Source organism: Aedes aegypti, chromosome 1 (assembly GCF_002204515.2).
Source record: "Aedes aegypti strain LVP_AGWG chromosome 1, AaegL5.0 Primary Assembly, whole genome shotgun sequence".
In the NCBI taxonomy this organism is placed as follows: Eukaryota; Metazoa; Arthropoda; class Insecta; order Diptera; family Culicidae; genus Aedes; species Aedes aegypti.
Window position 1 is genome coordinate 120,268,766 of NC_035107.1, and position 13,743 is coordinate 120,282,508.

General features: G+C 41.6%; 1 protein-coding gene across 1 annotated transcript in view; it reads left to right on the forward strand.

Moving 5' to 3' along the window:
• Positions 1-13,743, forward strand: part of LOC5575022 — a 366,593-nt gene that overhangs the window by 350,088 nt on the left and 2,762 nt on the right. Inside the window, exons 3-5 of the mRNA XM_021846333.1 lie at positions 6,283-6,912; positions 6,980-8,554; positions 8,618-8,760. Coding sequence (XP_021702025.1) covers positions 6,283-6,912; positions 6,980-8,554; positions 8,618-8,760 — 2,348 coding nt within the window. The remainder of the gene's footprint in view (positions 1-6,282; positions 6,913-6,979; positions 8,555-8,617; positions 8,761-13,743) is intronic.

Sequence of the window (13,743 nt, forward strand, 5' to 3'; positions counted from 1 at the left end):
GTATATTTTCAAAACAAACTAACAAAAAATATAACATTTGTGTTAAGCATATTTTTATCTAAACACTTGGGAAATTTAGTAGATTGACGAGTATTGGAAATCAAAATCAAATGTTAAATCATACATATCAAAAGAAAACATTACAATTTAATGCAGGGCATCGGAATTTCTCTGTTTTTTATTGGATTTATCGCATATTTTAGTTACGCATCGGTACGGTTTATGTTTGCAAGGGATGACGGTGTTGCCAGGTGATTGGTGACAGATTTTTCTAGCAATTGTTATATGCTTGTTTTTGGAACATTTGCTGCATATTATAAAAACTTATCATTTTGCAAATAGTTTTCCATCACAAGATCACTGATTTAATAAAATTTTATTGATTTTTGTGATCAATTCACATTAAATGCTATGATTTTACAGATAGCAACTCTGACATCACTGCGCTCAACGATCGCGATGATTGTGCACACACGATAGACGCGTCCCGACGCATCCCGACGCATCGCACTGTGGAGCTTTTCAATTATTTTGGGTGGTCCAAATTGATAAACACTTGGTATGATTTTATGCTTCGTATAGATGGTTTCTGTGATTTGAGAGAATCGAAAAACAAACAACGTATGAGTTTCAAGTTTCTATGCTTTGCCCGACCTTTCCGCACTGAAAATTAATACAACAGAAAAAAAGATGAATATCTTAGACTATAAACACAGGCATGTCTCAGTGTGCGGTGGCGGCGTCGATTCGTAGCAAGTGAAATCCACCGCCATAATAGTTTTGAGTGATGCGGTTGATAAAACTTTATAAATATTTGAATCCCGTTCGAATTGTGTTTCTTTAAGGAAAGTTAATGAAAGATTTGTTTAGTGGAAGTGAAGTGAACGCAATATGAAATCCAAAACACAAATGCTTGCTGCAGAATTACAATGGAAAAGGTAAGCACCTTCTATTTACAAGTGTAGTTGTGTGAGGCAATGCAATGCGGCATGAAATCGGAGATTTTTTTTGAGAATATAAATCTCATGTATATTGTCGCTAAATTGATAATGCTGTATCTGAAAGTGTTGATTAAATATTGAAATACTACCTGAAGCATTTTTCTTCGCATAAATTATCCATTAAATCAGTTGATAAGCTTTTATATTTCATCGATGTTACAAATACCAATACTATCATAACAATATGTTAATGATTTTGGAAGAAGCCATTTTGTGATGACGCACCAAAAGGCCTTAATAGGTGAAGATGCATCGATATCAAACCTCGAATTTTCAAGAGCTTGTTTGTAGATTTGTATCTTGAGAACCTGACAACCTTTTGCGTTGAACATTTTATTGATTAGTCGCCACCAGCGAGTGACCAGTGAGTTACCGGTTGTCTGCTTCTCTAGACTTGTGCTTTTGAAAATTCGAGGTTTGGCTTCTATGTATATTCACCCTTAAAACCATTGATAACCGAGTGTGTAGCTCGTTGTTATTAAGCAGATAAACGGACCAAAATAAAAACTGTCACCGCTGGGAGACAGAGGAGGATCTTCTCTTCGTCGTAGCATTGCGAAATAAAGTGTAAATCCATTCGTTTGCTCAGTAATAACAAGCTATGGCTTTTAGGACGAGATCATAAATTATGCGAGATTTCTCTTTTTACTCGTAGGGGATGGTACACAAATTATGTCACGCTAAATTTCAATTTTTTCGACCCCCTCCCCCCCATTGTCACACTTTCTGTATGAGTCCTCCGATAATTTTGTAAGGCTTGTCACGCATGGCTTAACCAGTTCCCCCCCCTTGGAGCGTGACGTAATTTGTGCATGACCCCTAGATACAAAATTGACTTATCCGCCTTTCAAACAACACAATTTCAGTTATTCCAATTAACTAGTAGAGGGCTTCGCATGTGATAAACCTTGTTATAAGAAGAAGAAAGAGTTTCGACTGATGTGAATTTTATAGCTAATTTTATAGCTATTATTATGTTATTTTCTTAATGGCACAGTGCTTATGAAAAGATCAGAAACTAACATCATGAGGCTAAAATGGGTTCGGGATTTTTGTACTTGTTTGCAGTACTATAACCCCATATTAAACCCTCTACCGGCAGCTTCATTTTTTTTCAAAATATTCAAATCGCGTTTGTTGTTGTTTCTCAATATTTTTGAAAAAAAAATTCCACAACTTCTCAAAAAACTCTCTTATTTTCAGAATCTGTATCGGTTTTGAGCATTGGTCATCTATATTCGGAGATATTCCAAAATTCCTTGGGGCACCGACGCATAGCCATAACTCTCGTATTTATCTCTGGCTACAGATTTTTTCTCATATACGGTTATTCGCTTTTTAAAACTAAACTTTGATGAAAGTCTATTGTGAAGAAATTAAACAAATCGGTGTAACTGTTTTGAGCAATGAGCTTTTATATTTTTTGTACCACTCTAGCCGTAACGAGATCTTGAAAACTTCTTAAAACATCATAATGAAATTTTATATGGGAAGTGTCGGTCCCCCAAGGAACACCGAAATATTTTTAAAACCAGTTGACCAATGGTCAAAGTAGAAGAATTTTTTGAATAGTTGTGAAAAAATGATGGAAAAATATAGAGAAACAAAAAAGTTATCGCGATTCAAATATATTTTTGTGCTGAAAAAATGAAGCTGCCGGTAGAGGGGTTAAGCTAAATAATAGCAAACAAACTCATGAATATCTCTTCTGCTATCTGTCGAATTGAATTTCTCTCTTCAGCAAATTTCTTCATTATGGTTTGAAGAATGAGCTTTTACAATGGGATAATAAGTTTGTACTTACATTACAGTACAAGCGTGTTTGGAACATACCTCAAAATTTCTTCATAGTAATTTCCATATAAACCTACATTGTCTTTGGGCCACCTTAAATCACCACCTAGAAAGCTGCGAATTTCACAGAACACTATTTTTATAGTAAGGATAGTAAAGAACATATGTGAGATTGAACTCTCGAACATTTTTTAATTTTGAACCGCCCTTATGTACATAAACACATAGATAGGCAAATTCAAACATATGTGCAAGTCTCTCGAAATCAAATAAAAAAAATACTCTGGACTCCCCGACCGATTATTTTGGTTTTAGCAGCAAATGAACGCGAGAAACCTAGACTTTATTGTGGAGAAGTTTCAGACTTACCTATTTTTTTGTAATAAACTTGTTCTACGAAACACACCGTGAGGATAAGCTTTCCATCTTCTGGAAGATAAGTTCTCGAGCTTCTGAGGAGAAATTCTTCAGCTTCTGAGGAGGAGATTTCCAGCTTCTGAGGAGTAGCTTTCCAGCATCTGAGGAGAAGTTCTCTAGCTTCTGAGGATAAGCTTTCCATCTTCTGGAAGATAAGTTCTCGAGCTTCTGAGGAGAAATTCTTCAGCTTCTGAGGAGAAGCTTTCCAGCTTCTGAGGAGTAGCTTTCCATCTTCTGGAAGAGAAGCTTTCTAGCTTCTGGAAGAGAAGCTTTCCATCTTCTGTAAGAGAAGCATCCTCATCTTCTGTAAGACAAGCATCCTAGCTTCTGGAAGATAAGTTCTCCAGATTATGGAAGAGAAGCTCTCCAACTTCTGGAAGAGAAGCTTTCCAGCTTCTGTAAGAACAAGAATTCTTCTGTAAGAATAAGAAGAGAAGCTTTCTAGCTTCTGGAAGAGAAGCTTTCCATCTTTTGTAAGAGAAGCATCCCAGCTTCTGGAAGATAAGTTCTTCAGATTCTGGAAGATAAGTTCTCCAGATTCTGGAAGAGAAACTCTCCAACTTCTGGAAGAGAAGCTTTCCAGCTTCTGGACTTGAAGCTTTCCAGCCTCTGAGGAGAAGCTCTCCGGATTCTGAAAAGAAGCCCTCCGGCTTCTAAAGACAAGCTCTCCAGCTTCTAAGGAGAAGTTCTCCAGCTTCTGAGGAGGAGTTTTCCAGCTTCTGAGGAGTAGCTTTCCAGCATCTGAGGAGAAGTTCTCCAGCTTCTGAGGAGAAGCTTTCCATCTTCTGGAAGATAAGTTCTCCAGCTTCTGAGGAGAAGTTCTTCAGCTTCTAAGGAGATGCTTTCCAGCTTCTGAGGAGTAGCTTTCCAGCTTCTGAGGAGAAGCTTTCCATCTTCTGGAAGAGAAGCTTTCTAGCTTCTGTAAGAGAAGCATACTCATATTCTGTAAGAGAAGCATCCTTGCTTCTGGAAGATAAGTTCTCCAGATTCTGGAAGAGAGGTTCTCCAGATTCTGGAAGAGAGGTTCTCCAGATTCTGGAAGAGAAGCTCTCCAACTTCTGTAAGAGAAGCTTTCCAGCTTCTGTAAGAGGAGCATTCTAGCTTCTGGAAGATAAGTTCTCCAGATTCTGGAAGAGAAGCTTTCCAACTTCTGGAAGAAAAGCTTTCCAGCTTCTGAAAAGAAGCTCTCCGGCTTCTAAAGAGAAGCTCTCCAGCTTCTGAGGAGAAGTTCTTCAGCTTCTGAGGAGAAGCTTTCCAGCATCTGAGGAGAAGTTCTCCAGCTTCTGAGAAGAAGCTTTCCATCTTCTGGAAGATAAGTTCTCCAGCTTCTGAGGAGAAGTTCTTCAGCTTCTGAGGAGAAAAACTTTCCAGCTTCTGAGGAGAAGCTTTCCATCTTCTGGAAGATAAGTTCTCAAGATTCTGGAAGAGAAGCTTTCCATCTTCTGTAAGAGAAGCATCCTAGCTTCTGGAAGATAAGTTCTCCAGATTCTGGAAGAGAAGCTTTCCAGCTTCTGGAAGAGAAGCTTTCCAGCTTCTGGAAGAGAAGCTTTCCAACTTCTGGAAGAGAAGCTTTCCAGCTTCTGGATCAGAAGCTTTCCGGCTTCTGAGGAGAAGCTCTCCAGCTTCTAAGGAAAAGTTCTCCAGCTTCTGAAGAGATGCTTTCCTGCTTCTGAGGAGTAGCTTTCCAGCTTCTGAGGAGAAGTTCTCCAGCTTCTGAGGAGAAGCTTTCCAGCTTCTGAGGAAAAGCTTTCCAGCTTCTGAGGAAAAAATCTCCAGCTTCTGAGAAGAAGCTCTTCAGCTTCTGAGGAGAAGCTATCCAGCCTCTGAGGAGAAGCTTTCCAGCTTCTGAGAATAACCTTTCCAGCATCTGAGAAAAAGCTTTCCAGCTTCTGAGGAGAAGCTTTCCAGTTTCTGACGAGAAGCTTTTCAGCTTCTGAAAAGAAGCCTTTCAGTTCCAGGAGGGCTACTTTCCAGCTTCGGAGGATAAGCTCTCCAGCATCTGAGGAGAAGATTTCCAGCTTCTGAGGCGAAGCTTTACAGCTTCTGCGGAGAAGCTTTCCAGCTTCTGCGGAGAAGCTTTCCAGCTTCTGCGGAGAAGCTTTCCAGCTTCTGCGGAGAAGCTTTCCAGCTTCTGCGGAGAATCTTTCCAGCTTCTGCGGAGAATCTTTCCAGCTTCTGCGGAGAAGCTTCCCAGCTTCTGCGGAGAAGCTTCCCAGCTTCTCTGGAAGAGAAGCTTTCTAGCTTCGCTGGGGGTGAACCTGCCTACGGTAGAAAATCCCTCAATAAAAAAAGAAAAAAAAAATTCCAGCTTCCCCTTTTATTTGTGATTTTGCAATAAAGCTATATTATTTTCAATTGCAAATCCAATACCATATGACATCCCTACCACAAATCGCAAAGGAAATTGAAGATGACTCCGTCCATCAAATGGTGATTTTATTATGATTTGTGTTTGACAGCGGACCCATATCAAGGCAAGGAACCACTCGGAATTCCCACCAATTGGCCACCAAACCAAATCGCCCATCCATCCATCCGTCTGAATTTGATCTGTATGGCAGCATTTAGAAGCAGCCCAACGATAACGTCCATTTGATTCGAATCTGTCACACATGCCACTCAGGGAAGCAAAACGTGCCTCTCCAGTAGTGTTTGATTGCTGCGGAGTTTGTGTGAATGAGCGATTGAGTTGGATTGCAAACTTCCTCATCTCCTCAAGCTCAAATAGACGGATGAGGAATTGTTTGATCAATAGTCCTGCAATGGCAAACACAGCATCCAAAAGTGAGAGTGATGCTTCCATTCTGTGCGCGTGGGAGAAGGTGGGAGGATGTAATTTACACTCAGGTGTCTAATTAATGTCAGGGGCCTTTAATTGGTTTTCGATTCGGTAGGCGTCTTATGATGCTGGCGGGTGGTGGTCACATGTATGCCTTCAGACCTGTGCAAGATACCTTCGAACTTGTTATGCCACCAGAATGGGGCTTCAAAATGATGTACACGAAATTATAGGGTTGTAACCACTGGCTCAGTAGTAATTAAATCGATTTTAATATTGTATTATTTTCAGCGCTCACAGCGACCTCAAGAACCGCAACAGTCACACCTTCATCACAGTCAACAGAGTGGCAAACAGACAATTTTGTCACTACAGCAATACCAGCGACAGCCACCGCAGCAAAGTGGTTTAGGCGGTGACCCTCCGCTGGTCTACCAGTCCTATCAACCGCAAATTCATCAATCAACACGCTATCAGTCCTCTTCATCGGCATCATCTTCCTCGGCAGGATCTTCTCAAGGAAACTCATACAAGACCATCCTGATAAATAACTCCCCAATCAAGTACGAATACTCCCAACGTCATCAATTAGCACCGTCATCTTCTTCTTCGTCGTTGTCGTCTTCGTCCGCGTCGTCCGGTAGCCGTGACCCAAATCTGGCCTTGCTGTACAACCCTCGAGCCCAGTTACAGCATTATCATCATCAACAGCAACATCAGCAGCAACAATTACAGAGCCCGCCCTCCAAGTTGTATGCGATTGAAATTCAGCCACAGGCAACCATACCGAAACCACAGCCGTCGATTCAACCGAATGGATATAGCAGCGGAAGCAGCAGTGCAAACGAAGGGCCTGATCACATTCATCTATTGGGGGCCACTCCGGCTCCATCAGTTGTATCCACCAGAAATCCAATTAAGGTAATTGTATATTTGATTATAACTAGATTTTGATATCCCTTCTAATAATCAATCTGATTACTTGCAGTATCAACCCGTTGCAGTTTACAAAAAGCATCAGATCAGTCCATTCCTACAGTCAAATAAGCTACCGGGAAGTTTTACTCCACTAGCGTATAGTAATGGTGGATCTCCAGGCGGTCAGTACATTGTTCAAGAAGAGATTCCCGAAGAATTAGAAGAGAAGCCTCTGCCGCGTCCTACACCATCGTCGGTCTATAGTGCACCAAAACTTCAAACGACCTATGTCTACGTTAAACCACAACCTGAAACGAATCAATTGTATTACCACGAAAAACCTGCCAAACCTTCGTCTACGTCTAGTTCGTATGTGACTTACAAAGAGAAACCAAGTTACCTAGAAGATCAAGAACAGGTCTACAAGCCGAAACCGATCCCCAAACCAAGTTATGATCACGAGCTGGAAGTCTACAAAACCATTCCAAAGCCTGTTTCCCAGCCGAAACCAACGTACGTGAATGAGCAAATCATATACAAGTCACAATCGAAGCCAATATCAATCCACAAACCAAGTTACTTCGAAGACTCCGAGCTCTACAGACCTGGTGGTAAACCAATCCCTGTTCCCATTCCAGTAGCTGTTGACTACTCAACACCACGGACTGTCCCACAACGAGTCGAGTACACTACGGCACGTCCCCATTCTCATTCAATCCCCATAGAAACCTTTACTGCCTACAACCCAACTGCAGGAAGCTCCCCGGCCCCACCCTTAGTCTCAACAACCGCACACCCGAAGTACTCTGTGCGCCATAAGTCCCCACACCACAAACAACTTCGAGGTTCCACGAAGGCACCTCCCATCCGGCAGCATCTAACCGAGAACCTCAATCCGTCCGACATCCGATCCCCAAATCCCAACTACTTCGATCAGTACGCCGACTACAAAGCCCAGGTCAAGCAGAACTACTACACTCAAAACAACTACATTCCGCTCTCAAAACCCCCGAAAATCACCAAACTCATACCAACGCATTCCGAAGAAAAACCCCGCCCCGTCTACCAACACAACAAGCCCCGTCCCGCAACTCCAACCCAGATCATCGACACTGCCAGTTCAACCGGATCGACATCACTCGCTGACCTGCTCAAGAAACTCCAGGACAGCAACCACCTCCCGAAAACCCTAACCCCGGATAACATCGATAACTCCATCCGAACGCTCGTAAAAATCCTTAACAACCTAAAAACCTCCCAGCAAGTGCATCAACAACCGGAACAGGACTTCACCGCCCCCGAAGAGCCTGACCACATCCCACCTCCCAGCGCGAAAGCCCCACCCAAACCCGCCAAGAAGCCCTCGTCGCACCATAGCCACGCCCACGATGACGATGACTCCGGCAGCCCGTACATGCCGCACCATCCGGAGCTGGGACCGACGCCGCCGGGACCGAACTCCGGTCGACCGGGCATCGATTATCCAAATCTGGCCGAAATTCCCGAGACCAGTTTTAGCTGCAAGGAGCAACGGTACAAGGGCTTCTTCGGCGATCCGGAAACCAACTGCCAGGTGTGGCACTATTGCGACCTGAACGGCGGCAAGGCGTCCTTCTTGTGCCCCAATGGAACCATCTTCAGTCAGGTGAGTTGATGCGAGTGTTAAATATGACCAACTGTTGAATGCTCACCTTGTATTTCATTCTAGGTTGCCCTGACTTGTGACTGGTGGTTCAATGTCAAGTGTTCGACCACGGCGCAACTGTACGTCCTGAACGAACGACTGTACAAATATATCCTGCCGTTCACGCCGAAGTTCCCCGAAGACTACAGCGGACCACTGGTTGACAAGTAAGTAGTGATTAAAGCCTTGATTGATCCGTGATGCTGCAGATTATGGGAACGATTAAATTTTTCATCAAATCTTATCAAATGATCAAGAGGATAAGAATTTCTAATTGTTCAGGAACCACTGTAAAGATTCCTGCAGAAATTTCTGAAAGAATGGAGAATGTGTCTAAAGAACACATTTTCTGATGATATCTTTGGATGCTTCCAGGAGACCTTTCTCAGTAAATACTTGTAGACATATACGATTAAATGTAAAACGAAGCCTTGCAGGAATTTTTGCAGTAATCTCTGATTTTGTCCAAAAATTACTTCAAAGTTTAAGAATTCAAGCGTTGCTATATTTAATGCCTTTCTACAAGTTATTATTTGATAAATTTTCGATTATTCTGCACTTTTGGAAAAGCAAACTAAAAATGATGGATCAGTTGTCTGAGCCCATTAAAGAGAATTTAATGATCTCGAAATTAAATTCCGATAGTAGTAAGGCATGGAAAACTGCCGGTATACAGGACACAGTGGATTTGTTGCGAAAGTATTGCTATGTGCTAGAAAGATTCGAGGATTCTTCCCAGCCCGGAAAATCTAGACCAGTGGCGTCCAGCTTTCAGAGTTGTACACCTGTCGTAATCTTCTGAGTGGCCTCAAACGTTTACGCATGAATTTAAAACGTTAATTCACATATTCAGTAGAATATACATTTTTTTTTCACTGAACCCATTTACCCACTTACCCCACGGTACCTTACCAGCATGTTGTGTGAATGCCAGAGAAAACACCATTCCTTAATGCATAATGATGAGAAACCCGATAAGACGGAGTTGGCAATGAGAAAGGTGAAACCGGTCGCCGAGAGCTCGTCGGACATTAAGGATCCACCGAAGGTCATCGCTCAGAGCGAGGTTCCAGTGTTGCAGATTTCGGCAGAGAAGCAAGTGTTGTTGGCAACGGCGGTTGTTGATGTCATCGATGGTAGCGGTGTAGAGCACACATGCCGTGTACTTCTGGACTCTGATACAATGGCAAATTTTGTATCCAAGAGAATAAGCATGAGCATGATAGACCGCCCGCAGTTGCTACTCCGTTATTGCAAGAACAGCTGTACTTACACAGGGAACCAACAGACGCTATTCACGATCAGTAGCATCCTCAATGTATAAATACTGGTGCTCTCATTATAATAACAAATAATACCGGCGCCGGCTGCGTCCGAATGCAGGTCAATTTGAGGATGGGCGGGAAATGTTGACGTGTTACTTGCTTTATAGAAGCCGAAGTCCTCTGCACTTCCACAAGAAAAGATTGAGAGTTTGGATATGGCAAAGGATTCGATAAATTGATATAATTTGAAATGAATACGTGAGGATACACACGGACGTGCAATACCGATAATGCGGTTGCTAAGCGAACAAGACACAATTGATCCGGATTCCGGCGCTCGCCCACAAAGGAGCATGCAACAGATTCAACGGATCAAACACAACTCGCGAATTTGGTATCCCAGAGTATGAACGATTTTCTATGTCTACGTATTAGGAAAGCTTGGACATCCCAATTGTTGTAGTCAACGGAACTTGTACATCATTGAATTTCAGAGTTCGTCGAACGTCGAACTTCGTATTTCTCTAGATTTTCTGATAGTGATTAGAGTAACAAGCGCACTACCTCACGTACATTTCGACGCTTCGAGTTGGCCGATTCTAGACCAGTTGCCGCTGCTGGTGAATCCAACTTCAAGACATGTGTATATGCTTATTGGAGCAGGTATTTTCTTCAAACTGATGGAAGCAGGAAAAATTAGAATGTCAGATAAACTTCCTATACTGCAGGAAAGCCAGTTGGCAGGAGCTATTAATACCGAACGCGCTGTTCCCACGGTCAACGTTTACCAAGCTTCGATCAATGAACAGTTAGATGACCCAAGTAATCACTATCCCGCTAATTCGTTTTTTAGCTTTTAGAGCTATTATACAGCTTATATGGGACATGTATGCTGTATAATAGCACTATATTTGCACGCAAGGCAAATTAAAGTTATATTTGGTGAGGATCAACGAACAAACAACCAAGCCGTTGAGCGTTGGTTGCGAAAAGCATTTTCGTGCATCGAATTTCAGAAGAGACGACGGCAGATACGTCGTGCAGCATCCTTTAAGGCTTTCAGGGTAGACGCCGGCCAATTAGAGAACAGACTGGAGGTGCACCCTGATTTGAAAAAGATGTATTCGGATTTTGTTAATGAATATTTAGAACTAGGCCAAGCCAGAGTTTTGGGTGCTACAGAAGCTGAATCAGGCAATGGATACTACTTGCCGCCTCATTGCGTACTCAAACCAGGAAGTTCAATGACGAGATTGCGGGTAGTATTTGATGCGTCCGCAAAGACGACCAATGATTTGTCACTAAATAACATTTTGATGGACGCTCCAACAGTTCAGAAACCTCTTTTCGATATTATCATGCAATGGCTGCTTCACGAATTCGTCATCTCGGCGGACATTCAACGTATAGGCAGATTGTGGTAGACGAAGCGCATAACAAGTTCCGACGCAGCCAATCAAGGATTTGGAACTGTCGAGAATTACGTACGCTATTGGACCAGCTGGATTCCTAGCAACTCAATGCTTAGTCCAGTTGGCTGACGACGAACGTGAGGGATACCCAGGAGCAGTGCTGTTCTGTTGAAGATATTCGGACTGCATAAGTGGTGCGCCAATAATTCACAAATACTTGATGGCGTGCCCGTCGAGGATGGTGAAAAGCAATTCAGTTTGAAGACAGAGATGTGAACGGGGGAATCATAGAGACGTTGGGCCATTTATGGGTCCCGGTGATCGATAATTTTTTGTTCCGAGTAAAGCTAATGACGCCAAGAGTTCCGCCTCAGCGTGAAATTGCGCGATTACTTGATACCCTCGGTGTTTTAGGACCGATTGTAGTCTTGGCCAAAATGGTATTGCTATAGCTTTGACGGTAGAAGACAGATTGGGATGATCCGATCCCCGGACAAAGAGATTGACATCTGGAATAAACTAAGATCGGAGTTGTGTGTGTGACAATAGTCAATCCGACGGCCTTCGGGCTTCCTGGGGTTTCGGACGCATCCACAAGGGCATACAGATGTTGCATGTATCTGAAAACAGTAGTTGCTCCGCCTAAGGTGTCTGAACGAAAGCCTACGCCAGCAGATAAGGCCGTACCAAGATTGGAGCATTATGCTGGTGTATTGTTGGCTAGGCAGATAATAACAGTGCGCGAAGAAACAGCGTCTGATTGCGCAAGAAACAGCGTCTGATTGTCGTATACTCTGGTGATAAACTTTCCACCTTCCACAATTTTTATAAAAAATTTTAGTTTATTTGGTATCAGAGGATGGAGGAGTTCTTAGAGAACGTGTTTTTCATTATCACAATAAAATATTTTGCCAGGGTCATAGTTTTGAGGGCATTTGCTTCTTAGAAATTTGATATGCCTTTATTTTTTGTTAAAATTGAATAAAAAATAAATACGGAGGCCTATAACAGATTTTTGATGATGAAATTCGTTCCTTCGATTAGAGACAACTTATATCAATACTAGCTCATAGGTTTTAAGCAAAACGGAGCCACTTATCACACTTATATGAAGGTTCAATCAAAGCTCTCCAAAATGAGCCGTTTTTTCTAAAATATGTTTACGTCTCCAATGACCCAGGTATGAACCAATTCTATCATTTGATATGGGCGTATGCTAGAGACAAGGACTGTGAAGAAGCTAACGTCATCGTTGATGTTTTAGAAACTTTCATCACACTGATATTGAACTCGACGTCCGCATGATAAAATTTGAAGGTTTGCTTCCAATTCCTCTCTGGTAAGGTGAAAGTAGCAGATAAAAATCATGTCCAAAGCAAAAACTGAATCTAAATAGATTATACAATACAAGTAATGAATAATATTTATGTTTCATTTACATTTTCTATGTAAAAACTACCATAAAACATGATATGATGATTTTCGCATTTTTTATGGGCCATACTGTAAGGTCGTCCAAGCCTAAAGATTATTCTGTCGTTTTTTTTTTTGCTTTGGAACTCGAACAATAATTCCTTCAAAAACTACTACTTTGTTTTTTGAAGATCTACAGCAGAATTTTCGTTCAGTTTTTCTTCGGCATTTCAACCAAGATTTTTTATAAGTATATCGTCAGAAAATACTCCAGAGATTCCTCCTATTACTTATTTAGGAATTCCTACAGAAATTCTTTGAGAATTTTTTGCATTGAAGTTCTCATAATCTTAGTTCATATGATCAATTCAGGAATTACTCCAGGGAAGTATCCAAGAAGTTTTCAATGTAATTTATTAGAAATTTTTGAAGTAATACTCGAAAAAATCGGATAGCACAAATATAACAAATCCTATAGCAATCTTTGATGAAACTTCTGTAGAAATTACGTATTCGTCGAGTCGTTTTTTTTAGTTGAATTGTTAAGATAATTATAGTTTTCTGCATGCATTCCTTAAAAACATTGAGCAGAATCACTGAAGAAACTTGTACAGAAATGGTAGAAGTAAATACTGCTTTTGCCATTGTGAAATCTAAAATTTTGAGAATCCGCGGCGATTTCACTTAAAAAATTACAGGAGGAGTGTTTGAAAGTAATGCAAGAGTAATACATGGATGATATACTTTTTAATTATGATCGTTTACGGCTAACCAGCCGAGTGGAAGTGGAACTACCGAAAAACTAAACATTACGTTCTCAAATCCCCAGAAATGTCAAACAGTGTATGAAATTTTGATGACATGATGATGATGATGATGATGATGATTATTTAGCCACCAGCGCAAGGATTACCTATGGCTGCAGAATCATACCGGGATGATATGATCTACCTGATGGTTTGTTGTAGCAGGGCTAGTTAATATCTTTGAAGACCTTTGGAAGACAACACAAGGCTGTTTTCTCATGACAAAAGGCTGGCGACCCCACGCACTTTCTTCC